Here is a 26,992-nt window from a genome sequence, read left to right on the forward strand (position 1 = left end):
TTGTTCATTGAGTTTTGCCCCATTTTACGACCTTCTGTGCCACAGTTGTTAAGTGAATCACTGCAGTTATTCAGTTAGTAACATGGTGAACACATGACCCTAGGACACTGTGACCGTCATAAGTACGAATCAGTCTGAAATTTGTTCACGTGACCACGGGGATACTGCAACGGTTGAAAGTGTGAAAACTGGTTCTCAGTCACTTTGTCTTGTGCTGCTGGAACTTTGAGCTGCCACTCCGTGAACTGTTGTAAGCCGAGGCCTCCCCTGACCTTGTACGCAGGGAGTACCTTCTATGGCAGGAGCCCCCAGCACTCTGGGGGAAAATAATTATTTGGAAAAAGTGTCCTCAAAAGTTCTGGGTTTTGGCTCCCTCACAGGGCTCTCTTCCGGCAACACCTCCGCTGAGGAAAGGGGTGGGTGGGAACAGCCGGAGGATCCTGATTGGCCAGTCCTGATTCCATCCTTTCAGGGGAACTGGGTGACCTCTAATTGCATCCCCCCTCCAGGCACCCCACAGACCTGCTCCTTTAAAAGCCCAGGCTTCCTCTCCCAGCAGCCCATCTGCCCTGCACCATGGCCTCTGCAACGCCCCCGCGGCTCTCTCTGGAGATCAGGGACCTGGAGGGCTTCTGGAGCCCCTTGAGGGGGTGCCCGGCTGCCCTGCTGCCCCCGCTGCCCTGCCTGTATCCTGCTCTGCCTGGCTATGGCTGGTACCCGCCGGCCCCGGGCTCCATCCCCCAGCCGGTGAGTCCAGGGGACGGGAGGGTCAGCGGGTCTGAGCTGCTTCTCCAGACCAGCAGCCTCTGCCCAGCAGGCAGCTTCGGTCTCTCAGGGAAGGTCAAGGGGGCTTCTCTCCCCATTGCAGAGGGCAGCGCTCAGATGAACGGCCTGAGAAACCTCAAGCAGAGTTTAAAGTCTGTAGAGATTCTCAGCCATTCAGGTCACCGTTGGCCCAAAGGGGCTTTTTTAAGGGGGCAGCTGGACTTTCTTGTTTTTTCTTTTGAAGACGTTTCGCTTCTCATCCAAGAAGCTTCTTCAGCTCTGACTGGATGGGGGGGGGGAATGGAAGGACTACAGGAACCATTTGCACCACTCAGGTGACCCTGAGGACACAGATAACCCTCCAAGTGGCCTCAAGGACCCTCTCAAAGGATGCCAATGACCAGCTGTCTGCAAGGAACATGAATCCTTCTCTTCCCCACCGTCCAGTCAGAGCTCAAGAAGCTCCTTGGATGAGAAGCGAAACGTCTTCAAAAGAAAAAACAAGGAAGTCCAGTTGCCCCCTTAAAAAGCCCCTTTGGGACTAGAGCAGAGTTCCACAGAGGTGCCAAAGAAGAGCCGCACCTGCTTCTCCCGGCATCTTCCTCGGGGTTTCGCCCTCCCTTCCCCACCCCACCCCCGCGACCGCCAACACCGGCCCCGTCCAGGGATCCGCTGGCTGCTCTTTGCCGCCGTCCCAACCCGGCTAGTGGGGGACGGAGCGCGGCTCTCCTGGGCGAAGGCTCCGGCTGGTCCCGCAGCCCCGGATCGCGGCAGCTGGTTTGTGCCCGGGGCTCCCCTTCTGCAGGGCCGGCCGGGTGGGCTCTTCCGCGGCGGGACGCGCCGGGGAGCCGCTCGAGCGGGTTTTGGATGTCCGAGCGCGGGGCGGCGGAAGGGCGGGCCGGGTCGAGGGGGCAGCGCCGCCTTCGGAAGCCGGACCGCCGGGGGAGCCTCCGCGGGAAGCCCCCAACGCGCAGCCGCCTCTGTTCTGCGGGCGGGCAGGTTCAGGAGCGCAGCCGCTGGCCGGGAGCTTCTAGCCGGCTCCCCCGCCGCGGTGCCGCTTCTGCCCTCGGTCTCTTCTCTTGCGGAGGTCCCAGCGGTGGGGAGGGTCCCGCGAGGGCCTCCTGCGAAATCTCGGGCCTCGGAACACGCGGGAGAGGAAAGGCTCCCTGCATGGCCGCTCCTCCGTCGGAAGAGCCGGGACCCAGTTCCTGCGTGGGCATTTCACGCGGGAGAGTGGAAAGGCTACTGAGGAAAAGTTGGGGCGCATTCCTTCCTTCCTTCCTTCCTTCCTTCCTTCCTAAGAGAGTCTGTTGATCTAACTGATGGAAAATTTTGTTCACTCTCCAGGGTAAGCAGCCATGAAATTTATTATATTTTGTGAGATTTAACCATTTTTCTAATAGGATCTGAGATTTGTTTTCCTATTGTTGTATTAATTATTTCAGTCTCACAGCTAATTTGGATGTACAAAGTCTAGCAAAGAAACGCAATTTACCAGTTCCCTCAGATCTCTTGTTTGGTTTTACTATCATCCATCACAGTTTTCAAATCCTTGCAGGAATTTTGCCACATACTTAAGAACGAATGTTCCAAAAAATCGTAATTAACTAGGTGTACAACGCTTTGCTGAAAACATTTTTAAAAGGATAGAGTGGTCATCACTTAAGCTACCAGTGTTCCCAAGCTGGTTTTTTTTTTTATTATTTCCACTATTTATTTATTTATTTTGTTCAATTTGGGTGCTGCCTGACTCCAATTCGCAAAGGATCTTTATATACTTTAAGTTGGGGGTGGGGGAGCCTATTGTATTTAAAATCACAAAAAGAGATATTACATATACTGCTTCTCTAATATACCTCTATACTATATATCATTTCAACTTAAATCCAATTTTTATTTTGTGTGGAAAACTCAAAACAAAGTGGGCACAAATCTAAGCGGCCAACATCAAATAACAGAATCGATACAGTTCTGAAAGCAAGAGATATATAAAATGGGTAAAACCAAAATAAAACAATAGGTTCTTTTACTGCTTTGTGAAGATAGAGAAGTAGTTGGGGAAACAAATTCCATTTTCCTCCTCATTAGTGCCAGTTATTCCCAAGTAATGTAATAAAGCTCTTTAGTAATATGTGAATTAACTTGAACAATCTTTTTTAGATTAAAGGGACTATTTTACAAATAAAATAATGCCAGGAGGTATTTTAAAGCAGAACAAAAAGTTTCTGGAATGTGAGCTAGACAAGCAAAACCTTTCTAAATTCTCACTTCCAAGTAACTTTTTGGATGGAAACTAATAAAGGAGAGAAGCAATTAGAACTAGAACTAAGGAGAAACAGTGGGAACGATTAATCAGTATAATCAGTTTGCCTCCAGAAGTTGTGGGTGCTTCATCACTGGAGGCTTTTAAGAAGAGAATGGACATCCATTTGTCTGGAATGGGATAGGCCAGGGTTTCCTGCCTGAGCAGGGGGTTGGACTAGAAGACCTCCAAGGTCCCTTCCAACTCTGTTATTCTGTGTTCTATGTTTGATCTTCCAGTCCCCTAATCATCTTTGTTGCTCTTCTCTGCATTCTTTCCGGAGTCTCAGCATATTTTTTATATTGTGGTGACCAAAACTGGATGCAATATTTCAAATGCGGGCTTACCAATGCAGTATAATATGTTCAGTATATTCATTTGGCCCTTTCCCAGTAACTTTAGTTACATCTAATGGGGGTTTACTATCACCTCTTGATCACTTTTAAATAATTTCCCCTGATCTTGCCTGATACTGATCACAATATAAGGCTCTTCTGAAGCATGTCAGAGAAATTATGTCTTTAATCTGATTCCCATATTTATTTGAGAGATGTTGATCCCACTCCAACAACTTCTAACAGAATATTATATCTTTTGGATATTAGAGCCCTTTGAAGATTCTGACATAAGATTTTCACCAGCTGTTGTTACTAGTCGCAGTGCTGTCATTTTACAGATTATACATTATTACAGACTCATTTCATTCATTACAACCACTCAAGATTTATAGATGCCAGTTTCTCCTCTTAAATAGTTTAAGCCCGATAAATACATACGATGAACTGTTGGAGGAATTGGGTATGTTTAGATTAATGAAGAGAAGGACCCAGGGGAGACATGATAGCAGCCTTCCAATATTTGAGGGGCTGCCACAAAGAAGAGGAGGGGGTCAACCTATTCTCCAAAGCACCCAAAGGCCGGATCAAGGAGAGAAGCAACCTGGAACTAAGAGAAATTTCCAGACTGTGAGAACAATCAGTGGAATAGCTTCCCTCCAGAAGTTGTAGGTGCTCCATCACTGGAGGCTTTTAAGAAGAGACTGGAAGCCATTTGTCTGAAATGGTGTAGGGTCTCCTGCTTGAGCAGGGGGTTGAACTAGAAGACCTCCAAGGTCCCTTCCAACTCAGTTATTCTGTAATGATAGAAATATAATGGAAGCAAAAGCACCTACCAGCAGGTGCGTTGGTCCAGTGACTTGTGCAAGGATTCCCATAGAATAGAATAGAATTCTTTATTGGTCAAGTGTGAGTGGACACACAAGGAATTTGTCTTGGTGCATACGCTCTCGGTGTACATAAAAGAAAAGTTACGTTCGTCAAGAATCATAAGGCATCCTATCATAATCATGAGAAGTGATTAGTGTTGCCATCTTGTGGCTTTGAGGCAGTGGGCCTTCTCTGTCGCAGCCCCCACCCTCTGGAATCCCCAAGGGTCCTGGAAGCCTCTTAGGACCCAGCTGTGTTATATTAGGAATGTAGCTTTATTCAATTATGTTTTAATTTAGGCACTGGACATGTTGTAAGCTGCCGAGAGCCTTTTTAGTGTTGGGTCCAATGAACAAAGCGTGGAAAAAATGGATGTATTAGAAAAAGTTACATAACCAAGATGGGAGTTTGGGTAATGTACCAGAAAAATGACTTTTGCTTCAGTTTCGGAAAAAGTAATTCTTTTTGTAAAGCATAATAGACCTAATTTTCTTTACACCAGTTGTGTACACCAGGGTATACAGCAATTGGTACTGAAATCTTGACTTGTTTTAAGATCTTTTAAATATGTATATTGGCATTTCAAAATAATGTTTTTAAAACAAATCATAGAAATGTAGCATCAGAAGAGATCACAGGGTTCAAGCAGTCCAGAGTCCCCCAAAGTAGTGAATATCAACCCTCAAGGGGTCTATCCAGAGGTGGTTATTATATACACAAAAATGTGAAATTGCAGCTGCCCGTCTTTTATATATATAGCTCTCATATGCTTTGAGTTTTTACCAAGCAGTTCAAGAGCTCAGGATTCATAATGTAGCACTATTGTCTTATGTACAAATGCAAGCAGAGGGGGGAGGGGGAGTTTGTAACTGACAGATAGAAATTTCCCCACTGCACAGATTTGTTTAAGCACCATCCAAAAATTTTGGGTGTGATCTCCCATGTGCCAATAACACCACAGCCAGTTTCTGCCATAGTCTACCTCAATTCTTTGTCTTCTATTCTCCTCTCTCCTGGTATCACCAGATCAGTTGTCCCCACTTTCTTCTTTTCAAGCACGGTTAAATTTGGGGTGGCCAGGCTTTTATCAGTATGTTATTCAGAATCCCACAATATTTTAACCTGCTCATTTATGCTACTTTTGCATGTTTGTTTGTTTTTTGTATGCATCTTTTTGGTACGTTTTCTATGTTCCCACCATCTTTTCAGGACTGGCATGTGGTAAATTCTATTGAATCTGTGCAAGCTTTTTTTTTTTTTTGCAGTCTTCTTTTACCAGCTGAGTATACGATCTCCTGAAGTGTCTGGGGACCCCCTGATCTAGTCCAGCCCACTGCAGGGGTAGAAAAACCCCGTTAAACCATCCTCCACAGCCACACCAGGAGAAGGAGGGCTGCTCAGTGAAGAGGCTTGGGGCCAGGGAGGTTGCCCAGTACCACTCACGGCTCACCCTCGCTCTGCCTTGTGTCTTGCAGGTGCCGGCCCCCTGTTGTGAGCTGCCCAGAGGGGTGCCCCTGCTGTGGCCGATGCCCCCGCTGGGCAGGCCCCTCCTCTGTGCAGGCCCCCCGGAGGACCCACGCTGGGGCAAGACGGCCGTCTGGAGGGAGAGCACGGGGGCCCTCCGGGCGTGGCTGGGCCAGCATCTCCAGAACCCCTACCCCAGCAAGGGAGAGAAGGTCCTGCTGGCTGTGCTGAGCCAACGGAGCCTGAGCCAGGTCTCCACCTGGTTTGCCAACGCCCGTCGGCGCCTCAAGAAGGAGAACCGGCTGCACAGTGGCTCTCGGCTGCTCACGGCTTCGGGAGAGGAAGAGGAGGAGGAGGAGGAGGGCAAGAAGGGGCAGGCTGGAGGCCAGTGGGCAGACCCCTGGCAAGGACCCAGACAAGACCCGGATCCCCTCGCCTCTGTCGACCAGGCTGCACCAGAGAGGGTCCCTCCTGAGCCCAGGCTGTGGAGCGTGGCCGAGCCAGCCACCCGCCTCCTGCCTGGGAAGCCTCCCCAGTGGGTGTGGGGCCTCCGTCCCCTGAGAACTCTCTCCTCCGGCCTCCGGGAAAACCCCAGCTGTGCACCCAGGGAGGGGAGGGGAGATGGGCCACCCCCGGGCTCTGAGCCTTGGGGCCCTCCTGAAGAATCAAGTGGAGCTGAAAGAGGCATCACTCTGCCCTCTCCCGGTTGGTGCGCCCTGGAGATGGACTACAATCCCCAGGATGCCCAGCTGGCCTGTCAGCTGGTCATGCAGACTTGTGGCTCTGCACATCTGGAGTGTACCAGGCTGGGGAAGGCCAGGGCCAGTAGGGGGGACTGTGCTGCAGGGGCCCTTCTCCATGTGGGCAGCTCCAGAATGGGCCAGAGTGCCAGGCAGAACAACCCTCTGGGACAGTGGCTGCCACTCGAGTGAGCTGGGCGCAGGGCCCCTTCTTCTCCCCTGGAAAGCAGTGCGAGGGGCAGACGCTTTCTCCAGATCGGAGGGCTCCGCGTGGCATGGGGAGGGCTCCAGGGCTCGGGGCTTCCCGTTGACTTCACTTGTGGGAAGCTGGCAGGGAGTCACAAGTCACAGGTGTGTGGGGTCCTTGCTTAATGACCGGTGTTGCTCTTTCCAACCACATCACTTAACGATGCAAATTCCACTCCCGAACCGCCATCATTAAGTGGGGATTGATTCCCTGTATGACTTCCCATGTCAGGATTTGACGTACGACCACAATTGAGCCCAAAATTTCTGTTGCTAAGCAAGACAGTTGTTAAGTGAGTTTTGTCCCATTTTATGACCTTTCTTGTCTCAGCTGCTAAATGAATCACTGCAGTTGTTCAGTAACAGGGTTATTAAGTGAACCTGGCTTCCCCACTGCTTGCCAATAGGTCACAAAAGGGGGTCACGTGACCCCAGGACTCTGCAACCGTCATAAGTACGAGTCAGCCACCATGTATCCAAATTTTGATCACGTGACCCTGGGGATGCTGCCATGGTCGTAATGTGAAAAACAGCCATAAGTCGCTTCTTTTTGTGCCATTGTAACTTCAGATGGTCACTAAACAAATGGTTGTAAATTGAGGTCCACCTGTAGATAATCTGGTCAGCACATGTACAGGATTTTGTGAGGTGGGAATGTCGCTTATGATTGCGAAGCCTCTCCAGCCAAATGGACCAGGGGGCTCCGACCTTGGCAACCTTAAGACTTGTGGACTTCAACTCCCAGAATTCCTCAGCCAGCTGGAACGGACGGTCCAAATCTAAGTCAAGTGAGCTTTCGGTTAACATTTATTCTGAGGCAGATCAGGTATCACCGAGCAAGAAGGTAACAATTCAGAGTCCCCACCAAATTTTATAGGGCTCTCCTCGATATTGTACAAAACTCTAAAATACCTCCTAATATAATATTTATATACAGTTTTTTTGTTTTTCTTCTTTTAATCCTATGCTGCTCAGGAGTTGCTATGTGAGTGAGATGGACAGTTTCTAGATTTGATATAAAATTCAATAAATAAAAACACGAGAGCTTTTCTTTAAAATCTGTGTGCGTGTATTAATCACAGCCTGTGTTGGTGAAATTGCATGCATGTTGTTAGATTTAGCAGCTTCCCTTTATTCCCCCACTTTGGGTGAGGGTCTTTAAGGAAATTGGAGAAATTGCATAGTAACCTTTAGTAATTAATTAATTACTGGTAGTTCTGGGGTGCTTTTATTGCTCATTCCCTGCCCCCCCAAATTAATAAACGGATGCATCGTAAGGAATTATATCAATTGTTTTATTGCCAGATGTACCATACCAAAACATCAAAAATTTAATACTGTAGGTTCAATCAAATATGAGAATTATCCCACGCGTGAATCATGTGAAATGTGAAAGGGTGAGAATTATCACTGACAGAACAATTAATGTAATAGGAAGTGTTCTCATTACACCCACCTCTGTTTTTTCAAACCTTTGATTGATAGGCGCCCACATGTCAGTGTTACTCACAGCAGCGCCCCCAGGCAGAGCCTCCCCCATTCTGTGTGTTGGATCTCTCTCGGCCCTTTTGAATCCCCCCCCCCTTGACTCTCTGAAGTCCAGAGCCAAACTCTCTCCCTGCCTCCAACTCACAGAATGATTCTGGGTTAGTGAAAGAAGGTTTAGCCTTGCTGGCAGTTCTCCTCTGCAGCTCTGCCTCCTCTGGGCTGGATTACTCTCTGTCTGACATGATGTCCTCCTGCTTCTTGTCTGGGACGCAGCCGCCGAGGAGACCAAGCTGAGCCTAGCAGGGCAGAGAGGGGCGATCAGGGGGCCCATCTAGACGTCTCTCTTGCGGGGATCCTGGCATTCCCAACCCGGATTTAGCCAAAGCTGTCCTGCCCCCTTGCTTTACTCCTGGGCACCCAGGGCTCGGAGAGGAGAGGAAAGAGGTGTGTGTGTGTGGGGGGGGAGGGACTGTTTCTTTTCCTCTGACTCCAGGTGTTCCAAGGCAGACCCCACAGTCAGAGAATGAGACTCCAGATTTTGCACACCAAAGCCGGTCTCTGAGTGGTGAGACACACTTCCCTTGTGGGCATTTGGAGGTGGGAGAAGAGGGACCCAAGACCAGTTTTGCAAAAACAAAAAACACAACCCCCATTGTCAGAGACTCACTCGGAGGGCCCGCTCCCATTCTGGCCATCACAGGGCTCCCAAAGGCCTGGATGCCTCCTGCCCAAGGGTTCCTCTGGCGGATCAGGCAGCTTCCCAGGGCAGGCTCAGCTCAGGCCCCCCATGGCCCCTCTGCCTCCTTCAGCTGCTCCTCCCAGACAGAGGAAGCAGAGCAGCTGCGTGGAAGCCCCCACAAAGCCCCAGAGTCTTCCAGAGGGACCTTCAGCCAGAGGAAGGCAGTGGGCCTGAAGAGTCTGAGTGGAGGGACAAGGGAGCCCAGGCTGGCGGGGGGAGGGGGGCTGTGTCATTTGTCTTTGGGATGCCCCCCTGTATTGAGTGGGGATGGTCTGGATGTCCTCAAGGGTCCCTTCTGACGCTGGGATTTGGAGGCTTGATCAGCCTTGGCAGTGTTGGAGGCCTTGAGTGCTTTCCTGAAGGGGACCATGGGGGGGGGGGGAAGGGGGGATGCTGGAACATGGGGTTCCAGGGGTGCCCTGAGTCCTCAGCCAAAAAAGAAAGGGCGTACCCACTTTCTCCCCCAGGAGGAAAGAAGCCAGACAAACTGAGAGGGGGGAGGGGAGTTCCAGGAAAGATGCAGAGTCTTGAGCTGAATCATCAGGGGACTTTTGGATGGCCTCTGGCACCCCCACTTTCCCCATGAGGCCCTTCATTTAGCAACGGGGGGGGGGCAGCACTCTCAGGAGGGTCCTGGCACACTCCCTTCATTGCATCAAGAACTTGCCCATTACCAGTCTGGGCATCCAGCCTGGCGCAACCTCTGGGAAGTGGAGGCAGGGTCAGGATGCGAATGCTGCACAGGAGCTGGGAAGGGCTGCCTGGAGACAGAGGGAGCCTCCTCCCTCATTCGTGCTCAGGTTTTATTGCTGCCCACCCACCACCTGCAGCCTCATTGCGGTGAGGAAGCAACAGGCTCTTGCTGGGCTGCTCCTCGGGACTGTTTTCCTAGGATCCCCTTCCCCATTGTCCCCCCATCATCCCTCCAGAGAGACCTTCATCCAGATGGATCCACTGGGGAGTTAGCCTCCCACCTGCCAGCTCCAGCGTTTCCCAAAGTCTCCAGCCTAAATCTTCCTAATAGTGAAATGCAGGTAAAGGATGTCCTTTGCCAGACGGGGTGTGGTTGTCAGGTACGCTGCCACTATGCATGGAGGTTCAATTTCTGTTGTAAGGAATGGTTCCCTTGGGGTCGCTTCAGAGGCTCTTCTTGGCCTGCAGGCTCTCTGCACAGTTTTCCACTCCAAACGGGTTGGCTGTTCCTGGTGAGGAAGGCATCCACAAGCAAGAGAGGAGGAGGCTGGGCACCATGCGCATCTCTGCCATCCGGGTGACCAATTTCATGGAAGTGAGGCTGCCGGAGGGGGAAGCTGCCCCGCCCCATGCCGTGAAATGGACCTCAGGGGGTGCCTGGCAGCACCAGGAGGTGCCCTGGGGGCAGGGGTGGGGGTCTGTGTGAAGGGCAAGGAGTATGGAGGTGGCCTCCCAAGGCAGTTCAGGCAGGCAAGTCAAAGATGTCCTGGCAGAGGCACTGGCAGAGGCTGTAGAAGATGCAGAGCAGGAGGGTGGAGGGCACCAGGCTGACCAGGCCCAGGCCCAGGTTGGGGCGCTCCACCAGCAGGAGGTAGATGCCCAGGGGCAGGGAGCTGAAGTAGACCAGGCCCAGCAGGCCGAGCAGGAAGCGGGGGACGGCCCGCTGGGTGCCGCAGGCCCGGCAGAGGGGCAGCGGGCCGCGGCAGGGCAAGGAGGCCAAGCTGGGCGGGCGGTAGAAGCGCATGACGTCCACTAGGTCCAGCGCCTCGGGGGCGGCCGCCTCCTCGGGCACCTCCAGCAGGGTGATGACCAGGCAGTCGGAGGAGCGGTGCTTGCCGCCCGCGAAGGGCTCCAGCCCGCCGGGGCACAGCAGCACCTCCGGGGACGGCGGGGGCTTGCAGAGCAGCGCCAAGACGCGCCCGTTGTCCGGCAGCCGCGCCACGTCCTCGCCCGGCACCGGCGTCTCCTGCCGGCAGAAGGGGCAGCAGAGGCGGCCGGGGGAGCCGCCCGCCTCCACCATCCGGCGCAGGCAGCGGGCGCACACCTGGTGGCGGCAGCCGAGCACCTTGGGCCGCCGGCCGCGCCCGTCAAAGCTCTCGCAGCAGATGCCGCACTCCGTCTGGTCCCGCTGCCCCGGGGGCCCCGGCTGGGACATGGCAGCCCCGCAGGGCGGGCGGCGCCTGCGGGGACAGAAAGCGGGAGGCTTCAGGAGCGCCGCAAACAACGCGGAGGAACCGGCCAGAGCCGCCTCCCTGCAGGACCGAGCAGGCTCCCGCGCCCGACCCGCGCCCACGCGGCAAGCGGTCCTCAGGGGCGCCCAGGCCCGGGACACGCGCCTCCCAGCCAGCGCAGCCTCCGAGGAGCAGGAAGCGCCGCTGGGGCAGAAATCCCGGGGCTCCCCGCTTGCAGAGCCCCGCCCTGGAGCTGGCCCGGCCCCACCTGAGCCCCCCGTGCCCACGGCCTGCATTGCAGGAAGGGAGGAGGGAGGCCTCGGGCTCTGCCCTGGAAGGAAGCGCTTCCCCCAGGCCGGAGCCCCGAGGCGCAACCAGGCGGGCCACGGGGAGGGGACGGGGACGGACTGGGAAACCCACGCCCCCTCCTCCCCTTCCTCCCCCGGGCCGCAGGGACCCCCTGGGCTGGGGCTGCCTTCTGCCTGCTTACCTCGCCGCGGGCGCCAAGAGAAGGGCCGGCTCGCGGGGACTGCCGCAGCGCCAGCTGGGCGCTCCCGGGCCACGGGCATCCGCCTCCCCGTTGTCAAGGCGACGCAGACCGAGCCGGGTGTGGGCGACGCTCGCTCGGGACCGAGTCCCCCCCCTCTCCCTCCTGAGCCCGATCGGCTGCCCGACCCCCGCCTGCGCCCTCGCTCCGGATGCGGCAAAGGAGGGCTTCAGGCGCAGGGTGGGCAGGAGGGGCCTTCGTCTGCTACGCCCCCCCTCCCCCCCGCACAAGGCGCTGCAGCGGGGAAATAAAATTGTGGGGTCCGAGGCGCTAATGGGCAAAATTCACGCCACTCGTTTCAGGCGTGAATTTTGTTATTGCATTGACAAGGCAGTTACGTCACCAACGCAGCCCCTTCTTGTCCTTCATAGGGTAATATTTAGCCCCCCCCCACCCGTGGGCTGACCTTAAACGGGAGACTGCGGGGAGGCAGGATTTCAAGCGCCCCCGAGGGGAATGAAGGAAATGCCCAGCCAGAACCTCCAGCGTCCCAGGGGCCAAAGACGGGAAGGAAGATGGCAGAAGCGCAGACCAACCAGACGCAGCCCTGGCACCAGAGCAGGGCAACTGCCTGGCAGGAATCGGGGGGGGGGATGATCGGACCACCCATGGCTGACCCTGACCTTTTACGGCCAAGATCCATCATTCCCCCTTTTGACCCGGGGGGGGGGAAGATGGGGCTGGACAGTCCTGCCATCTGAGGGGTTTGCAACCGGACCGCAATAAACAAGTTAGGAGGAAAGGAGGGGGCTCATTAAATTTGGGGATGTCACCAAAGTAAAGAAATTGGTTATTCCTGCTAGTGACAGAGGGAAGCCCCCCCCTTGAGGGTTTGCATACTGTTTACAGCAAGGTGAAGCTGAAGTGAAAAGGTCCAGCAGCTGGAGAGAAGGAAGTTGGGATGGGGAGATCCAGCACTTCATGAGGACTGGGGGGAGGGGGGGGGTCCCGGGTGACCCAGCTGCTGAAAAGGCCAACCAAAGGGCATCCGATGCACAGAGCAGCTGTTCCACTTGCCTGGCTTAAGCCACACCTGGAGCACCCCGCCCGGTTCTCAGCTCATCCCAGAGAAGAGCGAAGGAGGGCCTGGCAGTCCGGCCCATTCTCTGAGGGGGGGGGTCCAGGAGCCCCACACTGACATTCAGACTCCCCCACCCCCCAAAGTAAGGCCCACTGGACAGCAGAAGAGCCTCCCTGGAAGGGCGTCTCCCTCCTGGCTGTCTCCAAATGGGGATCAGAGGAGCCACCAGGGAGGGTTGGATTGCAGGAGGGAAAGGAGGACGGTCTCATTCACACACTGACAGACATGGAGCAATAGTCCAATACTTGAGGGGCAGCCCCAAAGAGAGAGAGGGGGGGGCGTGTCAACCTGTTTTCCAAAGCACTTGGAGGCAGGAGGAGAAACAATGGATGGAGGCTAATGAAGGGAAGAAGCAATCTAGAAATAAGGAATAAAGAAATTTTCTGACAGGGAGAACCATCAACCAACGGAACAGGAGCTGCCTTCAGAATTTGCGGGTGCCGGAAGCTTTCGAGAGGAGACCGGGCTGCCATCTGTCAGAAATGGTGTTGGGGTGGGACTAGATGACCTACATGATCCCTTCCAACTCTGTTACTGTTTTGTTTCTATTCCTATGCCTTTCTATTCTATTCGAAATCATTTCAGCAACATGTGAGCGTTCTGTCCTCCCTGAATAAGAAAATGGAATCTCCACTGGCTTCAGGAGAGAACATTTTGGGCCAGCATCATCAGAGCTCCCCCCCCGCCCCCCCCCCCGGGCTTTTGCAGTCAGACGCTGCCTGCATTTTAAAGACTTGGATTAGCGCAGAGGTGGCTGCTTCAGAGGTTAGGCTGTTTACCCGCCCCCTGCATGCGTTTCTCAGACGGATTCCTTGGGCAGATTTGCTCCACGGGTGTCCGAAAGGCAGGGTGGTGGGATGAGCGCCTCGGACCCTGCCCACATGGACCACCAGGCAGGACAGTCACGGGGTGGGGGTGGGGCTGTCAGGCTGGGAATGTAACCACACAGCCCACCTGAAGGGTCCCCACCACACCACCTGGAGCTCCCCCCCCATAGCAGACCTTGGCCAACTCTTCACGTTGGAAGACCCCTGCCAGATTTTGGGGAGGGAGGGGTGGGTGGGACTTCCACTTCCAGAGGCCTGAGCCCAAAGCCCCTCAAAGGTCCATCCGGCCCTTCCTGCAGTGGCCGGCCAGATCACCCACAGAGAACCCTGCAAAAAGCAGGAAAGGAGGCTGCAGGCAGTCCTTGACTTACCACTGCTCATTTAGTGACCGTTCAAAGTTAAGAACCTTGGCACTGAAAACGGTGACTTAGGGCCGTTTTTCACACTTATGACGGTTGAAGCGTGCTCTATGGCCACGGGATCAAAATCGATGCTAGGCAACGGGTTCATATTTATGACGGTCCCAGGAGCCACGTGAGCCCCTTTGGCAACCTTCAAAGTCCATGCGGAAGCTGGATTCGCTTAACAGCCGTGTTACTAGCTTAGCAACTGCAATGATTCACTTAGCGACTGTGGCAAAAAAAGACGTAAAATGGGGCAAAACTCACTTAACAGCTATCCTGATGGGCTCAATTAAGTCAAGGACGGCCTCGGGAACTTCTGTGACTTCTGTGTCAGAGATTCCTTCGAGCCCTTGAATCCCGGGTGAGGCAGGCGGGCAGCCACCCAGCCTCCGTCCAGGGAGAGGCCACTTCGCTCCCCCCCAGGAACACGGGACCTCGTGCCGCTCCCCATTGGGCGGAACTGTGGCTGACGGAAGGAGGCAGGACAGGCGCTGTGCCTGCGGACAGGAGAGGAGGGAGCGGAGGGTCCCACAGGGAAATGGGGTTTCGTGGGGTCAACTGGCCAGAAGCAGCCAAGGGCCTCCCAGCTTCAGGTCAGCCACCAACCCCTAAGGCCACAGCTGAGGCCCCCATCTGACCCTCCCCAGAAAAGCCACCAGGCCCGGGCAGGTGATAATGCTGGTTTTAATGTTCCTAAGAACTAGAAACAAAATCCAAAATAGACTTTTTCCGTTGCTCTTTCAATAAAAGTCATAAAATGGTTAGCATAGTTAAATTAAACCCTTTTAAAAAAAGAACAGAAACAAAACCCTCCCAGGAAGCCAGGAGCCTCAGGTGGAAACAAGACAACTACCAAAAGGGCTGCCCAGACCTTCCGCTCACACACACGCAAGTCCTCTGCTCTGCGACGGACACGAATCTGCGCCGGGGGGGGGGATATGCAACGGGCACACTCGGGAAGAAGAACCGGGGGAGGGCAGGGGAGGGCGGGGCAACGAGGGCAGCCACCACAGGGACACGTATTTACACGACCGATTGTGCACCGGCAGCAGCCCCCACCGCCTGCTTTCCCCACCTCCTGCCGTGGGGGGCAGCCTGGCCCCACTCCCCAGCCCTCCCTCCCCGGCTGGGGAAGGCTCAGCGAGGCAGCAGGCCCCACTCTGCTGGGCACAGCCCAAGGGCATCTGCAGCTCATCTGGGGGGGGGGGCACGAGGACTGCCCCACCCAGGCCAGGCCAGCCGCTCCTCTCCTGCTTGGGAGCAGTCCGGTCGTCCTTCTCGGCCTCTCCGCTGGCCGCCCATCAGTTGGGGGTCGACTCCCGGCTGGTGCTCTGCTCCCGAACCGGCTCCTGATCCTTGTCTGGGGCCGAGGAGGCAGCGGTGGTGGCGGGCTGGGCGCGTCCCGAGTGCTTGTAGGCGGTGAGCAGCTCGTGCAGGCGCTCCTGGCTGGGCTCCCACTTGGAGAAGCCCGCCTGGTTCTGCAGGAACAGCACTGTGGTGTTGTGCACGGCTTTGTAGTACATCTCCTCCCTGCAAACGCAGAAAGCCAGTGCTCAAAGACCGCCCCCCCCACCCCTCCCCCAGCCCTTCGGCCCACAAGGCAGCCCGGCAGGAGAGTGCTGGGCCAGAGGCCTGCTGGGCAGGTGGCCCACAAAGTCAGGGCAGGCCCAGGGGGGTTTCTGGCCCACGCCCTCTGGGAGCCTCCTGGGAGTCACCCAGCCACGGCAACCCCGCCCCACCTCATTTTGGGGGCTGTCAGGGACCCTTGTAAAGGCTAACGTTCCAGTGGGAGCTATGGGGAGAGGGGCAGGGGAAGACCCTGATCAGAGGCTGTCCCGCCCCGTCTCAGGACGGGAGCCCAGGAAACCTGGAGGGGGCTGTTGCCACGGCTGTGTGGGAAGGAGGCCCTGGGAATAGAGAGAAGCCCATCAAAGCGGCTCCCCACACCTGGGAAGGGCTGGAGGGACCGGGAGAGAGTGGAGGGGAGAGCAGCTTGGTCTCGTGGTGAAGGAGCTGGTGGAAACTGGGAGACAGGGAGTTCTAGTCCCGCCTTTTAGGCACAAAAGCCGGCCGGGTGACTTTGGGCAGGTCCCTCTCTCTCAGAGCAGCCCACCTCACAGGGTTGTTGTGGGGGGAAAGGAGGAGGAGGCGGCGGCATGGGAGGGGGAGTGAGGGCTGAAAATTACGGCCCTCCCCATTGCTCCTGCCCAGATTCCCAGCTTACTTTTTGCAGAGGTGCTGGGAGCCGCTGCGGTACTCGTGGTCGAAGGCCGGCAGGACGAGCTGCTGCCGCTTGAAGCGACTCTGCTCCATGCGGGTCAGGGCGGTTGGGGGGGGGTCCCGCCATTCCGGGATGAAGACGATGAAGGACAAGGGCTCGCTGGACGCCTCCAGCAGTTTCTGAGGCAGAGAGAAGAGGTGGGAAGGCTCAGCCGCTCTCCCACCCGGCCTGCCCAGGGGAGGTGCGGCTGGGGGTCCGTGCCCCACCCCACGCAGCCCCAAGGCCTTACCTCGAAGTGAGTCACCATGACGTCCATCAGCTCCTCACAGAAGGGAGGGTTGGCCTGAAAGGAGCCGCTGATGGGGAAGAAGTCCAGGCAAGGCCTGAGGGGAAGGAGGAGGCGGTAGCCAAGGCCGGCCGGGACCCTCCCCAGCCTGGCCCAGAAACGACGCCCAGCAGGTCGTGTCCCCCTCTTCCTCCCGCCCCACCCCCACCCCTGGTGCCCAAGCTCCAGAGGGCAGCATGTGGGCGCTCACCCTCTGGATCCGAAGTAGCCGTCCGTGTCTGGGAAGGCCGAGCAGTATTGCTTGAAGTAGCAGTTCAAGGGGGAGGCGAAGCATTCAAAGCTCACCCCGAAGAGCTTGTAGAGGGCTTCAAAGATGTGCACCGGGAGCGCCCCCTGCAGGCCGGTGCCCTCGTAGAGCCCAACGCCAAACATCATCTGAGGAGGAGGAAGGACAGGAGCCCTCTGGGAAGCAGAGCAGGGCCAGGTCGGCTCCTCGACCCCCCACCCACCTCCTGAAGCCCAGCCGGAGGGAGGGCCGTACCTGGTACCTGCGGAGCAGGCACCAAACCCTCGGCAGGAAGTGCTCAAAGCCGGAGTCGTCGATGCAGCTGTAGCGATAGAGCTGCCACTGCAAAGGAAAGAGAGGGGCTCTGTGAGGGCGCCCGAAGGGCAGGGGGTCTCCCTCCCACCTCCAAGTCCCCCACCATCCTCCCCCCTCCCCCTCCCCAAAAGAGGCGTACCAGCTTGCTGAAGTAGCTGCGGCTGATTTTCTGCACCTCGCCCTTGTAGCGCACGCAGACCAGGCTGCTCTCCACATGGATCTCCGCGCTGGGCAGTGGGGGCGACGGGACGTTCAACCGCACCGGGTAGCAGTACACCAGCCGGTCCTGAACGTCGGGAGGCTCCACCTCGGCTGGGGATGATGGGAGGTTAGCCCCAAATGTCCTGTGCCTTCTCCCCAACAAAGGGGCTACCCAAACCAGCTGTTCTGCCTCAAACAGGCCCAGCTCGGCCCCCTCCCCGGTTGCTACCGGAGATGCTGTGTTCCTTGAGGATGGCCAGGTGCTTCTCGCGGATGCGCTTGACGTACTCCAGGGAGATGTGGTAGATCTTACTGCAGATGCCCTCCACCGAGTCCTTGGCGGCGGCGGAGACGTGGGGTCCGCACTGCTTGCGCAGGTGCTCCAGCCGGTCCTGTCGCGGGAGGGAGGATCAGGAGAGGAGCAGCCCAGCCCCCGCCTCAACCTCTCTGCCACCCTGGAGAAAGAGGCCCACCCACCATGTAGTCCTCCTTGGAGGCCGAGCGATCCCGCCGCAGCCAGCTGAAGGTGTCTTCTACGTTCCACTTCACCACCTTCCGGCTGTCTGGAGAGGCGCTCCTGCACAGCGAGAGAAAGACCTGCTGTCAGGCTCCAAAAGCCAAGGAGGACAGGTGGGATTCTTCCAAGCAGATTCCTTGGTTGCTCCTGACCTACAGACAAAATCTTGCCAGACTGCAGCAGACGCCTACCTAAGGGAACTGGGAACTGTTAGGGAGGAGCCGTCTTCAGCCTCTTTCTCTCACAAGGGCTATCTGGACTGAGTTGTCTCCTGCTCCTTTGGAAAGCAGCCCCTCCCTCCTGGGAATCCAGGCCACACTCCACCACACCTGCTTGACTCTGAAGGTCAAGAAGCCGATTCAACCTGCATCTGGAGAGGCTGGTCTTGGTGCTCCGGCCATTTCTTTGTGGTGGTGTCCCCCCTTTTCCTGTGCCCACCTCCCTCCCCTCTTGGGTTGCCTTCTGGGAAGAACGGGGCTCCAGTCTCCTAAAATAGTTACATTTGTTCCTACCTGGATTCAATGAGTCGCTTTGCGGCTTCGGCATATTTGAAAAGCAGCCGCTTGGCTTCTTCTCGGAACTTGATTCGGGACAATCTATGGGGGAGGCAGAAGAAAGGGAGGGCTGAAGGTTGGTCTCTGGGGAGGGCAGCTTTAAAAGGTGTCCCTCGCACCAGTCGCCATACCTGATGGGAATGTCATTCATGATTTCTCGGAACATGGAGGGAGACACGATGGGCTCGCAGTTGCTGGGCAGCAGAGGGTCCGAGCCCTTGTCCACCACCTTTCGCTCCAGCATCCAGCGGTTGAAGGACTCTCGGGGAGGATCGATTCCTGAGGGAAGAGCCGGAAAGGGACAGCCGGGCTCAGCCACGAGGCCCCCTTCCCCAAGGCCCACCAGGTGGTCAAGGGGAGGGGGAGACGTTACCCTCCCGCTGCTGGCAGAGCTCCCGGTAATGCTGCCGCAGCTTCAGCATCAGCTGGGACCGGAGCAGCTCCACTTCCGGGTGAGGGGTCAGCACTTCCAACGGGGCCCGCTGCTTAATTACTGCATTGGTCTGAATGTCCAGGTCCCAGTAGACTCTGCCGGAGAGGAGAGAAACCCAATCAGGCAGCCGGGCCTTCGGGCATCTAAGGCAGGACCAGAGCTTAGAGGCATCCGGTTTCTAGCCAGGTGCCTTAGCCTCTACCCTAGCTGGCTACTAGAGAAAGCACTTCCCCCGAGTTCCATCTATTAGGGCAGAAATGCCGCCCATCAGAGGCTGGGATGCCTAGCTGGGCTCAAGCATTAAACCAGATTCCAGGTTTGCAATTGACAACTGCAGAAACAGGGGAACTTTTGAACCGAGGGAAAGGGGCAAAAGACAATTGTTTGTGTGGAAAGAATGGGGTTTCAAAGAATCAGCAGGAACAAGGTTTGGTGACGGCCAGGGATTAGACTCTTTCTCCGTTGCAATGCCTCCCCTATGGAAGAGCCTCCCTCCTCCCGATGGCCCTTCCTGAAGCACTGAAGACTCTTCACAGGCACTTGGCCCAAAAGATGGTTGATCTGTTAGGGTTTTTTTTTTTAATTGTAACTTTATTTAAAAAATGACTACAACAATAAAAAACCTAACACAAACCCAAAAAAGATAAGGAAAAAGGAATAAAGACTAATGTAAGCTATAAGAAAAAAGACTGTGTAGAAAAGAAAAACAGAAAATAGAAAATGATAGGAAAAAAGAATACAGTAAAGAAAAAATATAGAAAAAGAAAAAATAAACAGTAAAATAGAAAAAGATAGAAAAAAGAATTAAAAAGATAAATGACTTGCTCTTCATCATGAGAAACACAAACATTCTAGTATTTTAGTATCATAGCTCCTTTTCTTCAAATACAATAATCTCTTTGTTCATTAATGTGTTGTTTTTAATGACTAGAATGATTTTTAAACCTCAGGCATATATTATTGTTCCTGTAAATTGGGGTGTCCAATCTTGGCAACTCTTAAGACCTGTGGACTTCAGCTCCCAGAATTTCCCAGCCAGCATAGCTGGGTCTTAAAGTTGCCAAGGCTCGACGCTCGTTGTGCCTTTTGGTTTTAATCCTCTGCTCACTGCCTAGAAACCCCGCTGAGAGACAAGACACAAATGAAAAATAAGTAAGTTGGTAGACTTATGTCCTCTGAAGACAACCATCCTCTCTGCAATGCAAATCTTAAAAGGTAAATTTATGCCAGAAAATTGCTAGAAAGAAAACGCCATACAACGAGCAGGACAGGATGAGCAAGAAGGAAAAGCTGCCAATTTTCTAAGGAACCATGCAAATGTTACTTTGATGCTTATTACAAGCTTAGTCTCTTCCTGCCCAGAAACTGGCCGAGATTCACATCCCGAAGTCTGACTCACTCGGTTGGTCGCAAGAGAGCCGCCTGCCTCTCTTCGGGAGAGACGCCCCACGCCTTCAACAGCGGCGTCCCAGGAGTGCTGGAAATGTTTGGGGCTGGCTGAGCTGTGGGGTTTCCCGGTACCTCCATCTGCAATTGAGCAAGGCCACGTTATCTTGGGGAGAAACTGCTGAGCTGGGAACAGGCTCACCAAGCAGCGAGAACCGGCTCCTCCTCGCGGTCCTCCCTCGCCACACCCACTAACCGCAGAGCGGAGGACGAGAGACGCTCGTCCACTCCTGGGAACTTCTGAACCTTCCAGGTAGGAAAGGGAGAAGAAGCCACAGAGCAAGGCGAAGGAGGTTCCTTGGAAGGCTCTGCCAGGGATGCCCCAACCAGACGCCAGCCTAGGGCCCCATCTGCTCCCCCCCTCACATCAGCCAACGCCAACCCTTTGAAGCAGACCATCAAGAGTTATGCTCACTTTTTACTGTTAAGGTTACAGCAGCAGAACTGGGGAGAGTGGTGGTGGTGGGGGGGGGAGAGCAGAAAATAGGGAAATCATTGAATAGCCTGTGTACAGGGAGAAGATGATCCAGAGACACTCTGAACAAACGGGGCCATCTGGTGGCTTCTGTCCTTTCGTGATTGTGGTGTCACATATGTGTATACCTGCCCTTTGGTGTCCTGATCAGCAGGACCTCGTGGCAGCGCGACAGAACGCAATTAATGTGATTAGTTTCTGGGCAAGATCTGTTTAACTTGTATGCATTTTAATTGTGTATTTTGTACTTTACATTTTATGTTGTACAGTAGGCCTTATTTTAATTGTGATGCTTCCAACGCAAATAAACACAATTAGCAGAATCTAGCAGCTGTGAATAGGGCTCCCTTTAAATGGAACTTGGGTGTGTCCAGTCAGAAACTTGACCCCTGCTTTGGACTCAGGTTCCTCTGACCTGGCGGGATTTCCTGCTCTTCTTCTTCTTCAGGTGGATTTTCACAACCGGATCTTCTCCCATGGCCTCCCCCCTCCCCTCAACTCCTCCTGGCTCTGCCCTCTCAAGCCCCCGGGGTCCTGGGCCCCAGAGGAGGGGGCTCCCTACCTTGGGCTTTTTGGCAAAGTTGCCGCTGGGCTGGCCCTCCTCAGACAGCTTCCGTTTCCACAACCTGCTTTCAGCAGTGGCCGCTTCACCGGCTCCCCCATCGGCAGGCACCGGGGCGGCATTCAGACCCAGAGGGTCCGACTAGGAAGCCCAAAGAGAGAACCGTTAGCAGTGTCTTGAGGTTCCCCATCCTGCCCCAAGCAGTCGTGCCAGCAGCCGAGGGATGCTCCGGGAGGCTGTGGCCGGAGCAGCCGAGCCAGCCACTCACAATAACGTCATGCTGCCCCAGCAGCGGCATCTCCCAGAGCGACTGGTTGGTGAAGCGGTTGAAGTAGTAGGGGCGGTTCTCACGCTTGCTCCAGCACTTCTCCCAGCCCGCCTGCACCAGCTCATCTGTGGGGGAGGCGAGAGCACCCAGTCATGGTGGGGGGGGGAGGGAGGGAGGGGGGTAGGCAGGCGTTGAGGCCACCCGCAACAGCAGCTCCCCACTGCCGCCTCCGTGCAGTACCTGGCAAATCCTGCACCAGACGGGCGGGTTTGGGGGAGCTCGGCTGGTTCTGGTGGGAGGTGCCGGGAGAGTGGCTCATGAGGGCAGCCTCCTCCCTGGAGCTGCCGTGGTTCTCATTGGCCATTTTGCAGCATTGGTACTGGAGAAAGACAAGGAAACGGCATCAGCTACGCCTCCTGCCCACAGCCAAACCCGGCCACAAGGCGAGCTATGCTGGCAGGGCACCACTTGGCACCATCGGGCAACCTGCTCAAACCTGCCAGCCGCAGAAGCCTCTGGGGAATCTAAGATCCACCCTTGTCCAATTAGGAGAATCCTGGCACGGAGCCGACCCCCAACACAGATCCAGCTTCAGGGCTCTGACCAACACAACGCCCACTTTGTAACCCGGTCCCGTGTAAAACGTGATTATTGTAAGATTCCATTAGCGCAAGGAAAGCGTGCCAAGCCCTCTTCAGTTTATCTCCCTGCTGAAGCCTGGCTCTCTGCCCTTTTCCATTCCAGCGGCTAAGCCTTGCTCGGCTCTGATCCTCTCTGCAGACGGATACGGAAGGTGGGGCCCACAGATCTGGGGGGCATTCGAAGCCTCTGCCCACTTAGGGGAGCAGGAGGGGCGCAGGGGAAGAGCGGCAAAAGACGGTTGTGGGCTTCTGAGGGTGCAGCCGACAAAAAAGAGCAGCGACAGGGAACTCTGCGCCTTCAGCCCAAAGGGCTCAGGGGAGACCCCAGAGCAGCCCCTCGACATGTGAAGGGGCGTCACGGGGACGGGGAGCGTTTTATGTAAGAGCCCTGGGGGTGGGGGGGCGGGGCGGTCCAAATGCAGCACCGCAAACTCCGCCCACGGCCTGGGGGCCCATCGTGGTCGGCTGCAGGGTCGGCTCAGCCTTCCCAGGACCCAGATGGGTGGGACGAGGGACGTGTCGACACGTGTGAACTGTTGAGAGCACAGAGGTCTGCTCTTCTCCGGAGCCAACAGCCTGCCAGGGCTTTGCATTCCAGGGGGCTAAAAGGCTTCACTCTGCCCAGGGTCACGGCCAGCAGTTCGATCCCCTCTGGCTCAGGGTCGACTCAGCCTTCCCTCCTTCCGCGGTGGGGAAAGTGAGGAGCCAGGTTGTTGGGGGCAAAATCCGCGTCTCTGAGCTCCCAGAGGGGCCTGGAAGGGCCTCCGGGAGGCCTTCTGGGGAGAAGAGGGAGAGAGGCCGCTTCTGCCCCTTGGGGGACCGGAGCCCCCTGTCCGAGCGAGGCCCAGGGACGGCGGGGAGGGGACGGCGCCTCGCCCGTCCCGCAGGAGCCCCGGCAGGGCTGAGCCAGGCGGAGGCGCCTTCCTGCCTCCCTCCCTTCCGGGGCGGCCGCTCGCCTCTGCGCAGAAGCGCCGCCCGCCCGCCCGCCCGGCTGGCCCAGAGGAGCAGGAGCGGGCGGCGGGGCTGCTTCCGCGGCCTCCCTCCCCGGCCTGGCCGGGCATCGGAGCAACGGCGGCGGCGGCGGCGGAGGGAGGCCGGGGGCTCCGGGGAGGCCTGGCGGGCGGGCGGGCGGGCGGAGGGACGAGGCGGCGGCGTTGGCGGTGCGGATGGGGGCGCTGGGCCGGGGGGAGGGGGAGGCCGAGGCGGGAGGGGGGAGGCGGGGGCGCGCGCGGCGGCGGCGGCGGCGGGCGAGGCGGGGGCGCGCCCAAGATGGCGGCGGGGGAGGCGGCGCCTCCTCATCCTCCCGCCCGCGGCTCCTCAGTTCGGACTTTCTGCGCCCCGTCGCCGCGCCCTTTGCTCGCCGGGGAAGGCCTGCGGGCTCGGCGTGCCGCCCCTCACCTGCGGCCGGGGCCCGGGGTCGCTGGGGGTCGCTCAGCTTCCCGCCGCCGTCGCGCCGCTGCCTCACCCTGGCAGCCGCCGCCGCCATCTTGTATTCGGGACCCGCGGCGAGCCGCGCGCAGGCGCCGGACACGCCCTGCGGGGCCCTCTGCGCATGCGGTGCGCCGCTGGGCGCTTCCGGCCGCGCAGGCGCAGTTCGGCGGCCGAACGGAACCCGCGCACGGGCAGAGCGGGGGCGGAGAAGCCCGCGCGGCGCCATCTTGATGGGCCCCGCGAGGCCTTCCGGGCGTTGATTGCTCTCTCCGCTCTTCCCTCGGAGGGGCCGGCTGGAGCGGGGCTTCCGAGAGACCCGGGCTCCTTTGAGCGTCGGAGGGGCGGGGGTTTTCTCCCCGGGGACCTGGGCGGGGCGACGGGGCTCCACGGGGTCTCCCAGGCGGCCCTGCGGATCCGGGTCCTGCGTGGAGCTGAGGCGTGGAAGTGGGGGGGGGATCGCGTGGGGGGCGATTTCTGAGGGGGGGCCGAGGGAATCCGGGCAGCCTGGGATTTGTCGACCGGGGCCTCGCTTGGCGCTCCCTGTGCCGTTGCGCTTTCCCTCCCGCAGCCTTGGGCGGAGGCGCTTGGCGTGGGCGACGGTGCCCAGAGTTATTCGGTTGGATGGGCGTGTAATTTTGGGCGCAGCAGGCCGGAGGAGGTTCGGGGTTGCAAAATAAAAACCTTCCGTACAAGAGCCACGGGGTACTTTGTCCACTACTTTATCTATTGTTCTGCTCCATAAAATGATCTGATTCCTCCCTGGAGGCTTTCGAGGAGAGGCTGGACAGCCCTCTGTCAGAAATGGTGTAGGGTCTCCTGCTTGAGCAGGGGGTTGGACTAGATGACCTCCAAGGTCCCTTTCAACTACTATTCTATTCTAAAAAAAAATTCTAGTAGTACAAAGCCTTGGAAAGATCACCCTTGGAGTAATGCAGCCAGTTTTGGCCACGATACAAAAAAATGTGGAGACTCTGGAAAAAGCGCAGAGAAGAGCAACAAAGATGATGAGGGGACTGGAGGCTAAAACATACGAAGAACGGTTGCAGGAACTGGGCATGGCTAGTCTAGTGAACAGAAGGATTAAGGGGAGACATGATAGCAGTCTTACAATATCTCAGGGGCTGCCACAAAGAAGAGGGAGTCAAGCTATTCTCCAAAGCACCTGAAGGCAAGTTGAGAAGCAATGGATGGAAACTAATCAGCCTGGAACTAAAGGAATTTCCTGACAGACCAATCAACCGGTGGAAGAACTTACCTCCAGAAGTTCTAGGTGCTCCATCACTGGAGGCTTTTAAGAAAAGATTGCGCAACCATTTGTCTGAAATGGAATGGGGTCTCCTGCTTGAGCAGGGATTGGACTAGAAAACGTCCAAGGTCTCTTTCAACTCTGTTTTTCTGTGTTCTAATAAAAGCTGAGGGCACACTAAGGATTCAAGGAGGTGGAAGTGCCCATCCAAACGATCTGCACAACTTTCCAGAGCAGGTCTGTGGAAATGCTCAAAACATCTAGGCCCTGGTTTTGCCAAAAAGCTGCTGGACTTTTTTTTTCTTTTTCTTTGAAAACATTTTGCTTCTCATCTAAGAATCTCCCTCATTTGTAATTTAGAATTGAAGTTTCTTGGAGAGAAATATTTTCAAAGAAGAAAACCCAAGAAAGTCCAGCTGCCTTTTTGGAAAAACACCTTTGGGAGTGTTCCAACTTCAGCTACTTATAAGGAGTATGCACTGACTCCCAGAATTCCCCTGCCAGCACTTGGGAATTCTGGGAGTTGAAGTCAACACAATCTGAAATGGTGGAAGTTTAGAATTGCTCCAGACCTGAGAACCAGGGTTCCTGAAGCAAAAACATGCTTGTTGAGACAGTTTTCTGTCGCTAGCATTTGGGCCTCTTGATGGAGGCTTCTGGAATTTCTTTTAACAGGCTGCATAACCTGAAAAAGTTTTTAAGACTTTCAAGTGGGACTGGATGCTTTGGGATTATTGTCCTAAACCGGTACTGTGTGGCCAAGAGCCTCACCACACAGAGCTTGTGCTTCGATTAACTTGACAAAGTGTATAGTATGTGAAGGTAGCATGAAGTTTTTATTAACTTGGGCTTAGGGCTAAGTGTGCTATCTGAATGTAGTCGGTGCTGGTGCGTGCTGAAGTGGGTCACTTATGCATTCACAGTACTACACAGACCCAGAAACCTCAGCTGAGGGGTTGGGCCCTGGTTAATTAGGGTTTAGTTAAATAGGGCATGTTTACCAACAGTTGGTGCCTGTGGGAAGCCCTAGAGGAGGTCAATCCCCTGTTGGGCTGCCAGGTATAGAAATGGGAGCCTCCAGTGGCTGTAGGGTGGGGGAGGGGAGAGAGGTCTCTTCCTTATCTTTATTGAAGGCTCTGCAAATTCAGAGCTGGATTAAATGGCCAAGCCAGGCTGTTTTGGGCAGAGTGAAAGCTCTGGCAGAGAAGAGTCCTTTCTGAAGGTGCCTTTTGGTCCTGCGCTTAGAGTGGGGGGCTTGGCCAGAAAAACCTGCAGGGGCCCAAAGGGGATGCAGTTACAGGTAGTCCTCAGCATACGATGACAATTGAAACCCAAAATCATGTTAGCAAGTGAGACGTTGGTTAAGTGAGTTTTGCCCCATTTTGTGACCTACCTTGCCAGAGTTGTTAGGTGAATCACTGTAGTTCTTAAGTTAGTAACACGGGTGTTAAGTGAATCTGGCTTCTCCATGGACTTTGCTTGTCAGAAGTTCGCAAAAGGGCATCATGTGCCCACGAGTCACCGGCCATCACAGGTAGGAACCAGTTGCCAAGCGTCTGAATTTTGATCATGTGGCCATGGGGGTTCTGCAACAGTCATAAATATGAAAAAACTCGGTCCCTTTTTTCAGTGCTGCTGTAATTTCAAACGGTCACTGAACGAACTGTTGTAAGTCAAGGACTGTCTGCAGTGTGAACGCACGGGACACGAAGGGGGCCAGCTCAGAATCCGCATCCCAGTTGCGATACGCTGCTCCGTCAGGGATTCTTCCAGGCCAAGGAAAACAACCTGGGTGGAAAGCTCCCCTCTACCCTTTTGTAAGGCCAGTTCTGCAGTTCCAAGAGGTTACAGCGGCTGAGCTACGATTGGGCTTTCTGAAGGCGCTGAAGAACAAAAGCAGGAAAAGGTGGTTTGTTTGTTACAGGAACCTTCGTTTCTTTCTTGTCTGTGCTTGTTTTGTGGATCTTGGGGTGAGACAAATCAAAACAGACCCACATGAAACAATGTCCCAGGAACAAAGAAAGTCCCCACAGCTGTTCCAGCCGATAAATTCCAAAGTCCTGAGTAAATATTACAATAAAACTTGTTGATGCAAAAAACTCGTATCTGGTATTTTTATTGCTTTGGGACATTCAAAAAAAAGACTTCATGCAGGTAA

The 26,992-nt window shown here is 55.6% G+C and overlaps 3 protein-coding genes across 5 annotated transcripts; 1 reads left to right on the forward strand and 2 right to left on the reverse strand.

Annotated features, from left to right (window-relative positions):
• The first annotated feature begins 445 nt into the window (after positions 1 to 445).
• On the forward strand, positions 446 to 7,780 carry LOC117669603 (uncharacterized). The gene is made up of 2 exons (XM_034424164.3): positions 446 to 747; positions 5,748 to 7,780. The coding sequence occupies exons 1-2, from the start codon at positions 577 to 579 to the stop codon at positions 6,666 to 6,668; spliced, it is 1,092 nt and encodes a 363-aa protein (XP_034280055.2). The 5' UTR covers positions 446 to 576; the 3' UTR covers positions 6,669 to 7,780.
• Positions 7,781 to 7,996: 216 nt separating this feature from the next.
• On the reverse strand, positions 7,997 to 11,959 carry LOC117669605 (E3 ubiquitin-protein ligase RNF182-like). Of its 2 annotated transcripts, XM_034424165.3 has the most exons (2): positions 11,584 to 11,959; positions 7,997 to 11,102 (listed from the first exon to the last, which is right to left on the reverse strand). In XM_034424165.3, exon 2 carries the CDS (start codon positions 11,075 to 11,077, stop codon positions 10,385 to 10,387), a length of 693 nt encoding a protein of 230 aa, XP_034280056.1. In that variant the 5' UTR covers positions 11,078 to 11,102; positions 11,584 to 11,959; the 3' UTR covers positions 7,997 to 10,384. The 2 variants fall into 2 exon arrangements, with proteins under 2 accessions (XP_034280056.1, XP_087745031.1); XM_087888905.1 differs by lacking the exon at positions 11,584 to 11,959 and having other exon boundaries at positions 7,997 to 11,474.
• A 2,659-nt stretch (positions 11,960 to 14,618) lies between these two features.
• On the reverse strand, positions 14,619 to 23,728 carry PCIF1 (phosphorylated CTD interacting factor 1). 2 transcript variants are annotated; one of them, XM_034424166.3, is made up of 16 exons: positions 23,556 to 23,728; positions 21,757 to 21,895; positions 21,517 to 21,641; positions 21,249 to 21,389; positions 20,165 to 20,292; positions 18,706 to 18,860; positions 18,464 to 18,611; positions 18,291 to 18,374; positions 17,739 to 17,838; positions 17,491 to 17,653; positions 17,200 to 17,372; positions 17,001 to 17,087; positions 16,710 to 16,894; positions 16,463 to 16,556; positions 16,177 to 16,352; positions 14,619 to 15,482 (listed from the first exon to the last, which is right to left on the reverse strand). In XM_034424166.3, the coding sequence occupies exons 2-16, from the start codon at positions 21,878 to 21,880 to the stop codon at positions 15,254 to 15,256; spliced, it is 2,112 nt and encodes a 703-aa protein (XP_034280057.2). In that variant the 5' UTR covers positions 21,881 to 21,895; positions 23,556 to 23,728; the 3' UTR covers positions 14,619 to 15,253. The 2 variants fall into 2 exon arrangements, with proteins under 2 accessions (XP_034280057.2, XP_034280058.2); XM_034424167.3 differs by lacking the exon at positions 23,556 to 23,728 and adding an exon at positions 22,013 to 23,361.
• Positions 23,729 to 26,992: the final 3,264 nt, after the last annotated feature.

The sequence above is a fragment of the Pantherophis guttatus genome, chromosome 3, assembly GCF_059756535.1.
Source record: "Pantherophis guttatus breed Tessera chromosome 3, ASM5975653v1, whole genome shotgun sequence".
Taxonomy (NCBI): domain Eukaryota; kingdom Metazoa; phylum Chordata; class Lepidosauria; order Squamata; family Colubridae; genus Pantherophis; species Pantherophis guttatus.

Coding starts and splice junctions, on each gene's coding strand:
- LOC117669603 (XM_034424164.3), top strand. CDS start 577: ATGGCCTCTGCAACGCCCCCGCGGCTCTCTCTGGAGATCAGGGACCTG. Junction 748..5,747: donor CGGGCTCCATCCCCCAGCCG/GTGAGTCCAGGG, acceptor TGTGTCTTGCAG/GTGCCGGCCCCCTGTTGTGA.
- LOC117669605 (XM_087888905.1), bottom strand. CDS start 11,389: ATGCAGGCCGTGGGCACGGGGGGCTCAGGTGGGGCCGGGCCAGCTCCA.
- PCIF1 (XM_034424166.3), bottom strand. CDS start 21,880: ATGGCCAATGAGAACCACGGCAGCTCCAGGGAGGAGGCTGCCCTCATG. Junction 18,375..18,463: donor ATGAATGACATTCCCATCAG/GTATGGCGACTG, acceptor CCTCCCCCATAG/ATTGTCCCGAATCAAGTTCC. Junction 15,483..16,176: donor TCCCAGCACCTCTGCAAAAA/GTAAGCTGGGAA, acceptor CTGCGTTTGCAG/GGAGGAGATGTACTACAAAG.